The sequence below is a fragment of the Acomys russatus genome, chromosome 26, assembly GCF_903995435.1.
Source record: "Acomys russatus chromosome 26, mAcoRus1.1, whole genome shotgun sequence".
Lineage (NCBI taxonomy): Eukaryota > Metazoa > Chordata > Mammalia > Rodentia > Muridae > Acomys > Acomys russatus.
In genome coordinates this window covers 29166669-29184010 of record NC_067162.1, presented here as the reverse complement: position 1 = coordinate 29184010, position 17342 = coordinate 29166669, and the positions used below count along the sequence as shown (strand labels likewise).

The window sequence follows — 17342 nt, the reverse complement described above, 5'->3', positions numbered from 1 at the left end:
GAGTGCTGTTTACTGGCTTGTTCCCCCCCCCCCCCCCCAGCTTGCTCAGCCTGCTTTCTTGTAGCACCCAGGAACAGCAGGGGCAGTACTCCCCACAGTGAGCTGAGTCCTCCCCCATCAATCAAGAAAATATACTACAGGCCTGCCAATCTGGGAACATTTTCTTAACTGATGTTCCCTCTTTCCAAAAGAACTCTAGCTTGGGTCCAGTTGACCCACACACATTAAAATTAAAGAGAGAACTGCAGAAAGGCTATGGAAGAGTAAAGAAGTATGTTTAATAACTAGTTAAAATGAGTACAAATTATTATCTTTTCTTTTTTCTTTTTTGAGACAGGGTCTCTCTGTGTGGCCTTAGCTGTCCTGGACTCGCTCTGTAGACCAGGCTGGCCTCGAACTCACAGCGATCCACCTGCCTCTGCCTCCCAAGTGCTGGGATTAAAGGCGTGCGCCACCACAGCCCGGCATTTTTTTAAATTTTTGGTTTTTCGAGACAGGGTTTCTCTGTGTAATCTTGGCTGTCCTGGACTTGCTTGTAGACCAGGCTGGTCTCGAACTCACAGAGATCCTCCTGCCTCTGCCTCCCGAGTGCTGGGATCAAAGGCGTGCGCCACCACGCCCGGCTCCCAAATTATTATTATTAATCAATAGAAGGACTTTTCTGAAAAGGTCCACTTGGATTAAACAGAAGTTTCCGGTATGTAAGGGCACAGTCAGCAATGGTACATACTACCGTCAGGAGACCGAACACCTATAAACAAGAGACACTGTTGTCAGTTTCTGTCACACACAGATTCTCAGTCATCTACCCATTGGACTCAGTGGCGTAGGGAGCTTGTTCTCCGTGCTACTGTTCCAACACCGAAGTAGGAGGGGACTTTGGAGATCAATGCTACGTTTCCCCCATACCCAGCCACAGTAAAGGAAAAAGATAAGAGCAGGGTGGCATGCATGTGGTCTCTCCATCTTGATTTGCTCTGACACGCAGCCTTTAAAGCCCCAGGGAGCATGCGCAGCTCTCACCCAACATTTCTCTCTCCAGTGGTCAGCTGTTTGCTGTTTCTTATCACCAGACTTGACTGGGGAAAGAGTCGGTGCTGGCAGTGGCTCAAGATTGAGTCCTGGGAACCGTAGTTGCGATGCCAGTTTTGTGCAAGTGCAGTGAAAAGATCCTCCACAGGGAACTCTCAAAGGCTGGCAACATCCTCGCAAGGCATAAGAGTTTAAACAGGCCCGAGGAAAATAAGATTGAGCTAAAGAGAAACTGAGCAAAGTGTAGTTCCACTGGCAGAGAGAAGCAGCTGTTTTCTCTCGTCCGTGCTTATCTACAGCTGGCTGCATTCCATCGGCCGTGTCAGGCTCTCAGCAACCTGAGGCTACTTGAACCTCATGCACTGGTAGCCCAGCACCATCCTGAAGGAATACAAAGTCTCCACCATGAGCCACATAATGAAGATTTTTTTTCCCCAAGAGCTTCATTTAGAAAGAAAAAAAAAAGGTGAAATTTTAGTACATTTATTTAGCTCAACATAACCAAAATATTATCCCTTTACAGATCACTGCTATAATAAAAGTTATTAATGAAATATTCTATGTTCTTTTGGGCTACTGGGCCCTTGTGCCAGACAACAGTTCTATTTTGTCATCGATCAAGCAATGTATAAGTGAGAGGGCAGACAAGTAAAAGAATTGAGTCCTTTGACTAGCTCATTAAATAATAGACAGGATTGTCTGTGAGATAATTGGGGGAGGTTAGTATTTCAGCATACCTTATTTCTAGAAAAATTCTATACTCTCTTATGAAGTTGCTTAGTGCCTACAGGAGTTGAAATCTAGGGTTCTGACAGACATGGCAGAGCACAGACAGCTTTATTATGGCCCTTGCTAAGAAGGGACAAGAACGTAGGAAGGAAGAAATCTCTAATTCAGTTCTCTAGATTAGAGCCAGAAAAGTCAAATGGCCCAATCTCAGCAGCATGCCAGGTGGAAGTACAGTGAATTACTGCACTCTCCTATTTTGGCTTTCCTGCCAGGACTAAGTCTGACCAAGTTGCCTTGCTTCTCTTTAAGCAGTACTCAGAATAACCCTTTGGTTGCGAGGCTCCCTAGCACATCCCTTGCAGTAAGGAAATCTGTTATGTTGCGCCTGAAGACTTATGGGAAGATTCTGTCTCGCCTAACAAGTGATAGGAATCCTTTAGAAGGAGAGCTCCGACACTCACCCATCATCACGTTCCTTTTCTTAGCATCAGGCTTGTCAGAGCTAAGAGTTGCAGCCGAATCTAGCAGCTTCTCTCAGTCTGCTGTAGCCCTCTAAGAAACATGCAGGGACCTCTTTCTTTGCGTGACTCCAGTCTGTTTCTGCCAGTCAGGGAATGCATTCGCTCACACAAACTCTAAGGCCAGTAGGCACTGTATGCCAATCCAGGAGTCCCTGGCACGACTATAGTGCCGCTTGCTGTACTTGTGTCAGAATTCCCAATAAATTTGTATTTTGATCAAACTGGAAAAAACTCAAAAGGTTTCTACTTACCCCTCCAAGGACAGTCATTTTTGATGTTTCTGGTATCAGAGCCAACACAGACACAATAAGCATGAATAGCGTTGTTATCATTGAGTTGATGACATCCTAAAAACACAGAACGGAAAAGCCAGCTTGCTACCAAAGACCACTGAGGATGGGGATACAGCTCAGATGCTACCACGGCTCTAGGCTTGGGGTTCCATGCCTAGCATCATGGTGTCACAGGGGAGACAAGACCAAAAGGCAGTACAAGAAAAAAAAAAAGTAGGGGCAGCTCCCTAATTTTTTTTGAAAGTTGTGTTTTATTCAGTTTAGCACACATCAGTGTCTTTTAGGAAACTAAAATGTCACAGTAAAATAATGCTCATATATTTGCTCTATGGTCTACCTAGTGGGTCTCTTATAACATATCAGTTCATTTAATCATTTAACCATTTATATATTTTTTTCACTTAACATAGATATAGCTAGAGAGAGAACTTACCTGGTTAGGAAAAATAGATAATTATGCAGAAGGTTTAGAGCACAGAAGGTCCCTTAGGAAGCTGGAATGCTTATTTTTTAAATTAGGAGATGTGAAACAATTTTGCTACAAATAACTTTGTTACTAAAATGCAATTAATAAAACTGAAGCCAGGCATGGTGTGCCCTGTCTTTAATTCCAGCACTCAGGAGTTTGACATCAACCTGGTCTACACAGAGTTCCAGGCCAGCCAGGGCCACACAGTGAGACCCTGTTTAACAGCAACAACAGCAAACCCCAAACTCAAAAAAGCTGAAGACAGCACAGATTTAGGGTGGCAATTTCCAGGATAAACCCCACCCACATCTGTAATGCAGTAGCTTGCCAGTTTTGTTACTTCATTTATTATTTTCCCCAAAACGAAGCATTTTAACAAGAACGATTTACATATTTAGATTGATGGGTATTTTGGAAAAATAAATTGTCCTTATCATGGAATGGCCTATCTAACGCTTGCGGTAAGTAGGCAGGAAGAAATTAATGAAGAAATACTAGATTCCAAAAGAAAATTATTTAATAAAGAGAAAAGAGGTTTGACTTAAGGAAAAAAGGGTTGCAGCAGACAATGAGACCGGTTGTCTTGGGTAAAATCCCTTTTGGCTGCATCCTTTGCGTTCCTTCAAGGCACTGGGCCGTTGTAAAGACCTGTGAGTTAGGCTGTCGATGCGTTTGAACAGAAGTGGTGTTCTTGGGGGCACATGGAACTACGGGGGGTGGGGGATAAGAGGGAGATGTGCTCATTTCAGAATACCCTCGCTCCCTAGTGGAAAGTCAGAACACTGTGTTTGTTTGTTTTGTTTAGTGTTTTTTTTTTTTTTTTTTTTTTTTTTGAGATAGGGTTTCAGGCTGTGACCTAAGCTGGTCATCACGCAGCCCAGATGGACAAACTCAGAGGCTTCCCGCTTCAGTCTTCGGCATGCTGAGATGATAAGTGTGAGGGGGCACACCTAACTTAAACACTGAAAACTCAATATACAGCCAGGCATGGTGGCACAGACATTTAACCCCAGCACTCAGGAGGCAGAGACACACCGCTCTCTGTGAGCTCAAGGGCAGCTGGTCTACATAGTGAGCTTTAGGGCAGCCAGGGGTATTTAGTGAGATCTCTGTCATAAAACAAAAATCTAAAGAAAGCCCCAAATCCTCAATATGTTGTGAAGCAGAATGAAAATTTAATTACAAAAAATATGGAGATTTCATAGTAATTTTGAACCACAAAGTCCTGGGTTGGCTCCTATGTTCATAATCTATCAGTGCTGGAGGAAAACAGAGGCCTGGTGTATGGATTATGTCAGGGCATGAACATGCATGACAGATCCTGAGGGCAGACAGATGGACCAGTATCTTCTAGTTAGGGGCACTGGCTGTAGGACATCAGTGTTTGTCATCTCCTTCTGCTCCTTCCAGAGTGGCTGTGGTCCTCGGCCATCTGCCTCCTTCACTTCACTTTAATGGCAGGGAAAAGCCCTGACCTCTCTCCTACTCATCTTGCAGGGGCCCCATGACTACTACCTTTGTCCTTGAGATTTCCTTGGGAAATAGGAAGTTAGGCCCGTGGTACCCTCCTGGTTATAAGCTGCCTCTCCTTTTGTACTTGGCCTCACAACCTTCGTATTACTCGCCACTCTGGAGAAAGCCTACCATGGACCTTTTATGAGCACAGCCTGGGGGTGGGGTGTGTATTTTAGCACTTTTCTTTTTGTCTGTGTGACATTAGTCACCATTCCGTTCTTTATGAAATGCTCCCCTGTCTGGTGTCGGTGACACTGGGCTCCCTTGGGTCCTCGTCTGCCTTTTGCTGGCCGCTTATCTCCGGTTCCTACACTCTCTCTGAGCTCAGTTGCCGGCACCTCAGCTCTAGTTCTCCTCCTGAGCTGCTGACATCATCAACACCGCCACCTGAAGACCCTGCAGTGACGACAGTCTGGCAGTTTACGTCCCATGAGCCACCCAGCTCTTCAGCCTGTTCTCTTACCTCAGATTCCCCCAAGGGGAGGCTGAGGCAGGAAGAGTGAAAGTTGAAGGCCAGCCTGGGCTTATAGGGTGAGTTCACAGCCAGTTTGGGCAACATAGTGAGGCCTTGTCTCAAAATAAAAAGTACGAGGAGGGCTGGACATGTAGCTCAGTGGTTCAGTATTTGCCTAACATGCAAGAGGCCATAGAAACAATCCCCAGAAAGCCTCAGTGATGACAGCTGTGTAGAAGGCAGATGTTGCATTCAGTCAGTAGTACCAGAAACCCCATTAGAGAACTCCTTTTTCTCCACCTATAGCTGTATTCTTAGTCCATGCCTTTATCATTTTATGATTAGATTATGATAAAAGACCTAATGCCTCTTTAAGCCATTTCTAGTTTGGGGTTTATTTTTAACCTCCATTATGTTATTATTGTTTTGAGATAGGGCTGGTCTCCATCTCTCTGTGTAGCCAAGGATGACCTTTGAACTCTGATCTTCCAGCCCCCACCTCCCAAGAGGCTGAGTGTAGGTGTGTGCTAACAACATGCTTAATTTATGCTAGGCAGGGGGACCAAATGGAGGCTTTGTTCATACTTGGTAAGCACTCTATCAATTGAATTACACACCGCCAAAATGCTCATCACTTGCTTCCAAAGATGGCAAAAGATTTTCACCAACTCCACATCTGATAACTAATATCGAAATATATAAAGAACTCAACTAGACATCAGCAAAACAAATAATCCAATTAAAGATGGGATACAGATCTAAACAGATTTTTTTTCAATAGAGGAATATCAAATGGATGAGAAACAAAGAAATATTCAACATCCTTAGCCATCAGAGAAATGCAAATTAAAACTACTCTGAGATTCCATCTTATGCCTGCCAGAATGGCTAAGGTCAATAACACAAGTCTGGCACGGATGTGGAGGGAGGGGAACACTCTTCATTTCTGGTAGGTGTGCAGACTTGTACAGCCACTATGGAAATCAATATGGTGGTTCTTCAGAAAATTGAGAATCAATCTATCTCAAGACCCAACTATACCACTCTTGGCATATACCCAAAGGATGCTTCAACTTACCACAAAGACACTTGCTCAACCATGTTAATTACATCTTTATTCATATTAGCCCCAAACAGGAAACAACCTAGATGTCCTTCAACAGAAGAATGGATGGAAAAATGTAGCATATTTACATAATGGAGTATTACTCAGCTGTTTGAAAAAATGATATCATGAAATTTCTAGGCAAATGGATAGAACTAGAAAAAAAAACATGCTGAGTGCGGTAACCCAGAACCAGAAAGATAAATATAGTATGTATTCAGTTATAAGTGGATATTAGCCATTAGGTAAAATGTTAATCAAGTTACAATCTGTAGACTGAGAAGTTAGGTAAAGAGAGGGGGGATATGGGGGAATCCCCACAGGAAGGGAATGGGTGGACTGGGGTGGTTGGGGATTTGAGTAGCGGGGAGTCAGGTTGGGGATGGGCTAAAAGGAGAGAGTGCAGGAAGAGACAGCTGGAACTGGGCGAAGGCATTTGTATGCTGGCACTGAAACCTAGCGCAGTGGAAACTTCCTGGAATCTGTATAGGTGATCCTAATGAGGACTCCTTGTAATGGGGGATACAGGGTCTCACCTGCCATCTCTTGTCGCCAGTGAGGCTTCCAGTGGTGGGTGGGACTAGAAGCCTTGCCTGGCTACAAGAGATGCATTCAATTGAGTTGTTGGCCAAGAGGGGCCCATTGAAATCCCCAAACAACCCAGGTTGTTAAGACAAAAGGGTGCTCTCTGCAAACTGACAGTGGGGGCCATTGCCAAGGACAACACCCACACAACTCACTGAACATGGAGAAGTCCAGCTGGTGCTGTCATGGCACCCTCACTCCTATGTTCTAGTGTCTTTGGTGTGTGAAGGTACTCTGCAACCTGCCAAAAGAGAAATGTGGACCCCAATCCAGCCACAAATCCTTTGACCTACAATTGTCCTGCCTACAAAATATGCTAGGGCAATGGTGACACAGAACTTGTGGGACTAGCCAACCAGTGTCTGATTTGACTTAAACCCTCCCCTCCCCCCATGAGAAGGAACCCACACCAGGCACTCCTTGGGTAACTAAGAAGCAGAGACATAGTTCAGAGATCTAAGGTAAAACCAAATACTACTGGTCTAAAAAATATCAATAAAATGATTCCTAATGATATTCTGCTCTCCTCATAGACCAGTGGCGTAACCAATCAAAACCAGAGAGGCTTCTTCAAAGAGAGACTCTAAACTGGAGGTCTCCATCAAATCACTCTCCTCAGAGGTTAGGGAAGAGGAGGCAAAAAGATTGTCAGAGCCAGAAGGGATGGAGGGCACCAGGAGAACAAGAACAAGGCCCTCTGAATAACTGAGCCAGGAGCATCTGAGCTCACAGAGACGGAAGCAGCAAGCACAGGACTAACACATGTCTGTGTCAGGGCCTCAGAATATATATTATAGCTTAGTATTTTTTTATGGGACTCCTAACTGTGAGAACGAGTGGCTTCTCTGACTCTTGTGCCTGGTGGAGTGCAGAGTCCAACTTTGGTATGATAGCTTTTGTTTCATCTTATCTTTTATTTTGTCATGTTTGTTCATCTCTTAGGAGCCTGTTCTTTTTTAAATGAGAGACAGAAATGGAGTGTTTCCAGAGAGAAGGGGAGGTGTAACTGTAATCAGGATATATTATATGAAAAAAATGATCTATTTCCAATAACAAAAAAAAACCCCCCAAATAAAAAAGGAGGCAAAAAAGCTAAGACCATGCTCTTATTAACATGGCTCTAAGTCTAAATTGTTTAGAACATTTATACTCAAGAGAATTCTCCAAACAGAGGAAGGCCAGCTACATCTACTAGGCAGAGGCAATAAAGAGAATTTATATTCTTTGGCTGCCCTGGATCCCTGAGAGCCTTCCCCAAGGACAACATGGGGCCTGTAGCAGTGAGCAGAGGTCACCTTGAAGATTTAGAAGAACTAAGTAGTTGAACACAGTGTCATTCTACAGCAGGAAAAAGTAGCTAACGTTTAAGGTTGAAACTGATCACTTACAAGCAAAGGCCAAAACAGCCATCTCATCTTTTTGTCAAGCCTGCACATGTACAAAGTTATGAAAAAGAAAACAATGATGAGCTCAAACCCAGTGATGACGATGTACGGCTCAGGGGCTTGTGCGATGATGAAAAAGACCATAGACGTCACAGTTACTCCCTAGAAGAAGAAAACAACGATTTAGTCATTGAGCATACACATTTAGCGTATAGAAACGATAGGTTTACTTCGTGTGTGTGTGTGTGTGTGTGTGTGTGTGTGTGTGTGCATGTGTGGCACTGGGGATTGAGTCCAGGGTCTCATGTATGTGCATGCTGAAACGTTGCTCAGTCACATACATTTCTAGTCCCCAGTGAGGTCTATAAGCAACTCAGTAAGATTTTGGTGGTACATTGTAGACATGGAAGGCATGACTAAACATGTGGGCATTGACCTCTGGCTGGGTTTTAGAGGACTATGTGACCCTGATTCAAGGGCAGCTAATCACTCAACTGTATTTCTCTGATCTTCCCCTCCAAATAGCTCCTCTCGTTCTCAGTCTGCCCTCCTCTGCCAGCTCTTTTCTTCACCTTCCTATAAACACATTGGTGTTGGCTTCTCTTAAAACGCTCCTACCCTACAGCCCTTTTCTTCTTCCTCAGACAATTCTGTTCTGTTTGTTTCTGCTTCTTGTTACTCCTCAGAGACATCTACAGCATGGCACCCCAAAAACTCTTCATTGTCCACGCCCTCATCATTCCTTAACGCTTAGTAATTTGCAATCTACTATTAAACATCAGCGGAATGCTGCCAAGAGGGAACAACGGTGGAGGGGAAGGTGGGAGTGGAGGAGATAGGTTTAAACATATTGTCAGAGGGCACATAAAACTGATGTCTTAAAAGTGACTGTTCAATGTGCATTCTCATATAATTCCTCTTACTAAATACAATGCCATTAGAATTAAGGGACAGCTAAAGATCGGAAACAACCTACATGATGCCAATTAGAGGATGGTTAAAGAACAGGTGATCATGACTCTCACACGAACTCTGGCGCCCCTTTTCTGACCATGTCCCCTGGATGGGGAGGCCTGGTAGCACTCAGAGGAAGGATAGCAAGTAACCAAGAAGAGACTCGATATTCTAAGAGCATATATAGGGGGAGGAGGTCTCCCTCAATCACAGACATAGGGAGGGGAGAAGGGGGGAAGTGGGAGGGAGGGAAGAATGGGAAGAAACAGGGGAAGGGCTAACAATCGAGATGTAATATGAATAAATTAATAAAAAATGTAAAAAAAAAAGAACAGGTGATCAGAGATGGGTGTAGCTCAATAAGAGATATGAGAGGTCACCAAGTTGGTACATATGAAGGCTTTGTTAATGCCCTGAGTTACTAAAACACACACACACACACACACACACACACACACACACACACACAAACACACCCCTACCTGGAGAGGGGAACAAGTCTATCCACAAAATGGAGTATTAGCAGCAAAAAAGAATGAAGTATTAATATGCATATACTATTGACATATGACATGGATGAATCTCAAAAATTATGATGAAATGAAAGATGACAAAATGAGTATATGCTATATGTTAATTAAAGAAAATTCTAGGAAATGAAAGAATACTGGCAGTTACAGCAAAAGTTAGTTATAGAAAACAGAACTATACTTTATAGAAAATATAGTTAACAGAAAGCAGATAAGTGGACCCCCTGGGACTAGACTTGGCAGGAAGAAGGGATTAGCAGGGCCATGAGGAAGATCTTAGGGGTTTTATGTGTCACTTACGTGCCACTTAACAACCAGACATACCCTAAGAAATACACTGAGTGATTTTGTTGTGCAATTTATCATAAAAATACAGATACTATGATGGCTCTGATGTCACCAGGTGACATTATCTCATGGGACCACCGTTGTCTAACCAATCAACCCACACCTAGGACAGTATGCCATGTGCGGCTGTATTAATTATCCTGATTATGTGATAGTTTAACAGTTATATATTTGTGTTAAAATTGATCAGATGAAACATCTGATCAATAGCAAGTGTCTTTTCCATCAACTATCATAACACAAACGCCTAAAGTGAAAAATTGTTCATAAATTTCATCTATTTAAAAAATCCTTCAGCTCTGTGTGGTAGAGTCTCCCTTTCCCACATGGCCAAGATCTAGGAGTCATCTGCCATCTGTTTCTCAGTTTACACATGAAAGTTCCAGTGGTCACTTCTCAGGCTTGTCCCTGGTGTTTGATTGTTTGATGCAGCCTATCATACCCTCCATTTCTTTCTTTCTTTCTTTCTTTCTTTCTTCCTTTCTTTCTGTTTTCTTTTGAGACAGGGTCTCTCTGTGTAGCCTTGGCTATCCTGGACTCATTTTGTAGACCAGGCTGGCCTTGAACTCACAGTGATCTGCCTGCCTCTGCCTCCGAGTGCTAGGATTAAAGGCGTGCGCCACTACGCCCGGCTCACATCCTCCGTTTCTTAGCTTCTAAGACACTGTGCATTTGACTTGTTCTATATCCCTGATCGCTCTCTCCTGTTCTTTGCTAATTCTGCTCTCTGCTCCTCCCTTTAATGGTCAGACTCCCAGAGTTCATTTATCCTCTTATCTGTTCTATTTACATTTCTTTCTTGATGGCATCACTTGTCAATCAACCTTGAACTACTTCCGTCTGTCCACCTAAATCCTGTTCCATCCAGTGCCAACTCCCCTTAGTCAATTTGGCTGCTCATGGGTCTCATAGGTACCTCTAATCTAATACTGAATTTGAAGCTCAATTTCTGCTCCTCCCTCCTTCCACTTGCTGCTCCTGCAGGCTTTCTGATACCAGTAGATAGCAAGTCGATTTTTTCCCCCACCTGTGTAGACTCAAAACTGTGGTGCTAGGTTGAAACCCTTGCTTTCTCTTACCCATTGGACCATTAGCAAATCTTAAGCACCTCTAATCGGAAAACCCAAAATGCTCCCAAATACATTTGTTGTTGTTGTTGGGGTGGGTTGTGGGATGACAACAAGGTCTGACTGTGTTACTCTGGCTTGCCTAGAACTTACTATGTAGACCAGGCTGGCCTCAAATTCATAAAGCTCCATCTGCCTCTGTCTCCCAAACACTGGGATTAAAGACATGTAACTTTGACCATGGCTGGTCAAAATCCAAAAAAAAAAAATTTAATGTTGTACATGATGCCAGTTCAAGACAGTTCTGATCTGAAGCATCTGGGATGGGGACCTGTGTTTTCCAAATATGACAATTTGCTACCCACTCTGCCACCACCAGCCTTCCTATCTCCACAGCATCCCCTTTTACTTACTCAGCTCAGACCTGTTGGCTCCTTGCTCTCTCTTGACCCCTTTCCATGGCTGCCACAGAACCATCACTGAATTTTCTTCTTCACAACATATTCTCATTACTAATAATACTTCATCTCACTTAACTCTCACCAATACCTCTTCAACAAAGCCTAACTTGATCACCCTGTAATGACAATTTGTCACCTTTGTCAAATGTCTCCTCCCCTGAGGCTCCCTTGCCTGCCTCTGTTTTTCTTTCCCAGAGCACTTGCTCTTGGGGTGCTACATAAACTATTGGGCCTGACTCTGCCACCCTCCCATCCCAATATGTAATTTCCACAGTACAGATAGGGTTCTTTGTTCACTGCAGATGGAAAGTGTTCAGCAGATATTTGTTGAATGAATACACGAAGCACCATTCAAATTCTTATTATTTACTGCAGCAATCCTGAAGATTTCCATGTCACCATTCCTTCATTCAGGTCCCTCTCTCTTAGTCCTAACTCTAGGTTCTTCTGGAAGTTTCTGGTTAGATGTCCCACTTCTGTGCCCTATCTTCGTCATTATCACAGATTATAACCATTTACTCCTGTGTTTGTGGACCGAATGGAACCATTCTATGAGTCAAGAGCTTTTGTTTTGAGCTTGGCATAGAAGCATGTGCATTTAATCCCAGCCCTTGGGAGGCAGAGGCAGGTGGAGCTTGGAGTTTGAGGCCAGTTGCTCTACACAGTAAGTTACAGGACAGCCAGGGGGCTACATAGAAAAAACCTGTCTTGAAAAAACAAAAGAAAAAAATAATAATTTTGTTCTTGTGGTCGGTGACGTGGCTCAGTCAGTAAAGCACTTGTTGTACAACAACAATTAAAAAACAAGGCTGGAAGTTACCAAGAAGAGACTCGATACCCTAAGAACATATATAGGCGGTGGAGGTCCCCCTCAGTCACAGACATAGGGGAGGGGATTAGGGGGGGATTTGGAGGGGGAGGAATGGGAGGATACAAGGGATGGGCTAACAATTGAGATACAATATGAATAAATTAATAAAAAAGAAAACTAAAAAAACAAAAAAAATCAAGGCTGGACATGGTAGAACACGCCTATAATCTGCCTGTGATCCTAGCACTGGGGAGGTGGAGATGGAAGATCTTTGGTGCTTGCTGCTCAGCCAGCCTAACCTAATTGGCAAGCCCCAGTCCAAGAAGAGGCCCTCTCTCAAAAACCAAGGTGGTGACTTTTGAGGAACACTGCCAGAGGATCCTCTCTCTCTCTCTCTCTCTCTCTCTCTCTCTCTCTCTCTCTCTCTCTCTCTCACACACACACACACACACACACACACACAAACACACACACACACACGAACTTTTGGTGACTAAATACAGAAGTTCTATGACTCAGGGACCTAGTGACTAAATGGAAGAATTCTGTGAGATAGGAATCCACTTTGGTATCTTATTTCCAGCTACTAGCCCAGAAGTTGGAACACATTAAATAGTCACATTGCTTAAAGACTTATTTATGTGTATGCCTCATGTGTGTAGTGCCCATGGAGGCCAGAAGAGGGCGTCATATCCCCTGGCACTGGAGTTAAGGTGGCTGTGAGCCACTCCACATAGGTACCAGAAACTGGACCCCAGTTCTTTGTAAGAGCGGTACCTACCCATAAGCACTTAGCTATTTTATATATCCGCACTGTATTGAGAAGTAATATCAGGGGCTGGAAAGATGGCTCAGTGGTTAATAGCACATACTGAGCTGGGCGCCATGGTGCACTCCTGTAATCCCAGCACTTGGGGAGGCAGAGGTAGGTGGATCGCTGGGAGTTCAAGGCCAGCCTGGTCTACAAAGCGAGTCTAGGACAGCCAAGGCTACACAGAGAAACCCTGTCTCAACAAACAAACAAACAAACAAACATATATACTTTTCTGATAGCAGACTTGGATTTGCTTTCCAGCACCCACATGGTGGTTCACAACCATCCGTGACTCCATTGCCAGGAGATCAGACACCATCTTGATCTTTGAGAGCACCAAGGACTCATGTGGTATGCATAAACACATGCAGGCAAACCACTCTCACATAAAATGAATAAATGTTTAAAAAAAATATATAGAAGTTGGCTATTACCTATAATGATGATGATGATAATGTTAAATCTAGCAGAGACAAGTGGAACTCTGTGATTTCAAGGCCCCAGAGACATGCTGTGAGACCTTGTCAAAACCAAAACAGGACAACAAAAAAGAAGTAATACCAAACTTAAACCCCGCGCCCCCCCCCCCCCCAAAAAAAAACCCAAACACCAAACCTTTTTCTTTCAGTGTTCTAGAACCTTTGGACCCTAATGTAAAGCTTCAGTTCATCAATCATCTTCTGGATTAAATAAACCAAAAGGCAGTCTCTTCATTAACTCTAGAATACTTTTCTAATGGTCTCATATGAGTCATAACTTGTAGCTATTTCTCAGAACCACAGATTCTGGCCCGGGGAAGATTTCATATGCGATTTCTTTTACTCATTCACCTGAAGTCTGAATCTCCTTTACAACCCCTTCACCAGTGCCCATCTGTGCCTTCTGCTGCCTGGGGAAATATTGCTATCACTGGTGTTCATCTAATTTTGGCGCCCTTTTCAATATAAAAACTCTTCTTCGTGCTACGTGGAAGTATTTCCCTTGTAACTTTTAACTATCTCATGCCAACTCTTCAAAAGTGTAGACGATCAATACTTTTTGAGTTTTCTCAGATTCCTTTAACTTCAGTACTTTGTGAATGAAAATGAGAAACATGACGGCTCCTAGATACGCTTGAGGAGAAAGAAGAAGGTTTTTATTGTAGATATGAGGGAGAATACAGCCAGAGGCTTCTGGAAGAGTCCAGACTGAACTGGACCGTGAGAGGAGGGGTGGGGTGGGGAGAGAAAGAAAAGAAAGAGAGGAGCCGAGGAGCGGACCCAGAGAGCTGGCTGAAATGGCAGATTTAGACGTGAGAAGCTGAGTTTAGGGTGGAGAAGCCCAGACCCTGGGCTGGAGAGGTTTAGGGCAGGGGGCGGGGTGAGACGTGCTGGGAGGAGCCACAGTGAACCCCTCGGGGTTTCTTTAGGGGCCTGACAGTTTGTATTTCTCTACGTGCTGGGAGGAGCCATAGTGAGCCGGTCAGGGGTTTCTTCAGGGGCCTGACAGTTTGTATTTCTCTAATTAGATAGGGACGTTATGATCTCCTTTCTCCAAAACGCTGTCCACAACGGACTGCAATGCCCCCCTGTTTTGTCTGAAGCCCTAATAAGGGCAGTTTCCTCTTTTGCTCTTCTTCTGGCTTGTATGCTCTCTGAGTTGGGTGACGTCAAATGTCCGACTTACAGTAAAATACCGTCCACTTAGAAAAAAAAATCTTGTTGGTTTCTGAGTGGTGAGACTGCAACTGTCTTATCTGCTAGGTTACCACCGATTTGTGATCCAAGTAAGGGACATTCAGGTAGACCCATGGGTGTGTCCCTACACCATCTGAAGGGGGGGAGGGTCACTGTACCTATCAGCGGACAGAGCAACAGAACAATGCCTTGCGTCTGGCAAGACATGGCCAGAAACGAGGTGACCGAGCAAAAGCTGGGCCAGGCTTCCTAACTCAGTCTTGTCCACCCCGGACACACCTGACCACCGCCCTGTATTCCCGCCCTGGTCCTCACCAACCGCAGCATTTTCACAAAGCCTTTCAGAGTCAAGCAGAAGGGTGGATGTTCAGCGTGCTCCTGTTGAGACTCCATCTCGCCCACAGACCCAACAGCCTGGCTTCTCTTTCAAGCCTTCTCAGTTAATTGCTCTCTTTAGGACTCGCGCCAAGTCCTCAACTGCCGCGGCCGAGCTGGCAGTACCTCCTCTCTTTAGCTCAAGTCCAGGCACGCGTGCGCACTAGCACAGACCGCCCATTCGCTCCGCCGGCAGGTTTCTAAGCTCCCCCGATACAAGCGCAGAGCTGGAGCCAAGCAGATCCGCTCTACTTAACGCAGGCCAGCTCCTCACCTCGGCTCCGCCTAGGAGCTTTCCTGTGGAGAAGCGCTGTTGGAGTAGGGGGAGGAAGACCCAAGAACGACAGCTCCGCCTCCTCGCTCTTTGCGGGTCTCACACTTCCTTAAAATTTCCCTTGGTCACCTTGTCTAGAACAGGCAGGAATTTCTCTGCAATTTTTGGGTAGCTCCTCCCAGGTATAAGCACACCCAGCGGGAAAACGTTGATTCATTGGTAATTTAGATTTAGAAGAAAGAAATTCCGGTGTTCTGTTAGTATGATTGACTATGGATAACAAAAGTGAATTGTTTCGTTTAAATTAAAAGCTACAAGAAAGGAATTTGAATATTTTCAGCAGAGAAATTATTCCGAAGAGACAAACTTACCCTGAGACGAATATTACACATATTCAATATGGGCACATGTAATGAAACACCACGTGATACCTCATAAATTCGTATGTCTTCAGTTAAGATGGAAATATAAGTTGTACAAACCAAGGATCTGTCTACTTCTCTCCTTGTAGGGTCCCCAGAGTCTGGGGGCACTCATCAATAGCTGTAGAATATGTAGCCGGAACTTACAGCCTGGCCCTCCTTGCCAGTCCTTGCTCTCAGGATGTGCAAGCCTGTCTCTAGAGTGCTTTAGATCTGCCTTCAGTTTATAAAAGTGCTCGACAGCTGGGCATGGTGGCACTCGCCGGTGATCCCAGGACTCAGGGAGGCAGAGGCAGACAGATCTCTGTGAGTTTGAGGCCAGCCTGGTCTACAAAGTGAGTCCAGGACAGCCAAGGCTACACAGAGAAACCTTGTCTTGAAAAACAAAAACGAAACAAAACAAAGCAACAGCAACAGTGCTCCAGTGTAGCCAGGACTACTGTCACTTCCTTTTAGACACAGGAAGTATACATCACTTCTCTTCTGTGATTTAAGTCTTGTGGTGGTCTTGGAGAATTGGGTCCATTACCTGTGTCTCTGTTGCTGCGATAAAACAAAGACTCACAAAACAAAAAACAAACAAAACCTTAGGGGAAGAAAGGGTTATTATTTCACCAAGGGAAGACAAAGCAGAAACTTAAGGCTGGAATCTGAGGCAGAAACTGAAGCAGAGACCGTGAAGGACAAACAGTGTTTACTGGCTTCCATTTCCAGGAGTGCCCTTTCATAAATACCCCAGAATCACCTGGCCAGGGACAGCACTGCGCACAGCGACCAGGCCCTCCCTTTATCAATTAGCGACAGGAAGATGCTCCATAGACATGTCCACAGGCCAATCCAATGCAGCTAATTTCTCAGCTGAGGTGCCCTTTCTCCCGGATGTTTCTAGTTTGTCTTAAGTTGATAAGAACTAACTAGTGCAGCACCCTGATCCATTTAGACCTCTTGGGACCATCTAAGGCCGCTTCATTCTGCTGAGTCTGATCAGCAGTTGCCAACAGCCTCACCCCAAGACGCTCACCAAAACAAAAAACAAAACAAAACAAAACAAAACAGAAAAACCAAAAACAACAACAACAACAACAACAACAAAAACACGTTAACTTTGATTTTGAAGTTTTTTTTTTTTTTTTTTTTTTTTTTTTTTTTGCCTTTGCCAGGTGCCTAGCAAATAATCAGGGCGGCCAGTTAGGATGATGGCGTCTAAAGAGCAAAACTGAAATTGTCTTTCTTCCTCCTGTCCAAGAGGACTGCCAGCATCCTGCAATCTGGAAGAAGTGGAAAACCTCTTAACCCTCACGTTGTAACTGCCACATACAGTCAAGGTGGCAACGTCTGGACTTACTGGTCTAGGACGGATGAATTATAGTACCCAAGCCGTGCCTAACCCAGGCATATTTTGCTACCTCCTTACAAGTGGGGGGTGTTAAGTTCCTTTTTTTTTTTTTTTTTTTTTTCCATTCAGTGGAGATGCTGGTTATGCCTTTCTGAGGGGTCCAAACGTTGGAAATGCCAAAGAGCT

General features: G+C 44.3%; 1 protein-coding gene across 1 annotated transcript; it reads right to left on the bottom strand.

Annotated features, from left to right (window-relative positions):
- Window positions 1-312: 312 nt before the first annotated feature.
- Cklf (chemokine like factor) lies at window positions 313-15329 on the bottom strand. Its single transcript, XM_051168908.1, has 4 exons — window positions 15065-15329; window positions 8092-8250; window positions 2534-2629; window positions 313-751 (listed from the first exon to the last, which is right to left on the bottom strand). The coding sequence occupies exons 1-4, from the start codon at window positions 15140-15142 to the stop codon at window positions 641-643; spliced, it is 444 nt and encodes a 147-aa protein (XP_051024865.1). The 5' UTR covers window positions 15143-15329; the 3' UTR covers window positions 313-640.
- Window positions 15330-17342: the final 2013 nt, after the last annotated feature.

Coding starts and splice junctions, on each gene's coding strand:
- Cklf (XM_051168908.1), bottom strand. CDS start 15,142: ATGGAGTCTCAACAGGAGCACGCTGAACATCCACCCTTCTGCTTGACT. Junction 8,251..15,064: donor TTGTGAAAATGCTGCGGTTG/GTGAGGACCAGG, acceptor TTCTTCTTCTAG/GGAGTAACTGTGACGTCTAT. Junction 752..2,533: donor AAATGACTGTCCTTGGAGGG/GTAAGTAGAAAC, acceptor TCTTGTTTATAG/GTGTTCGGTCTCCTGACGGT.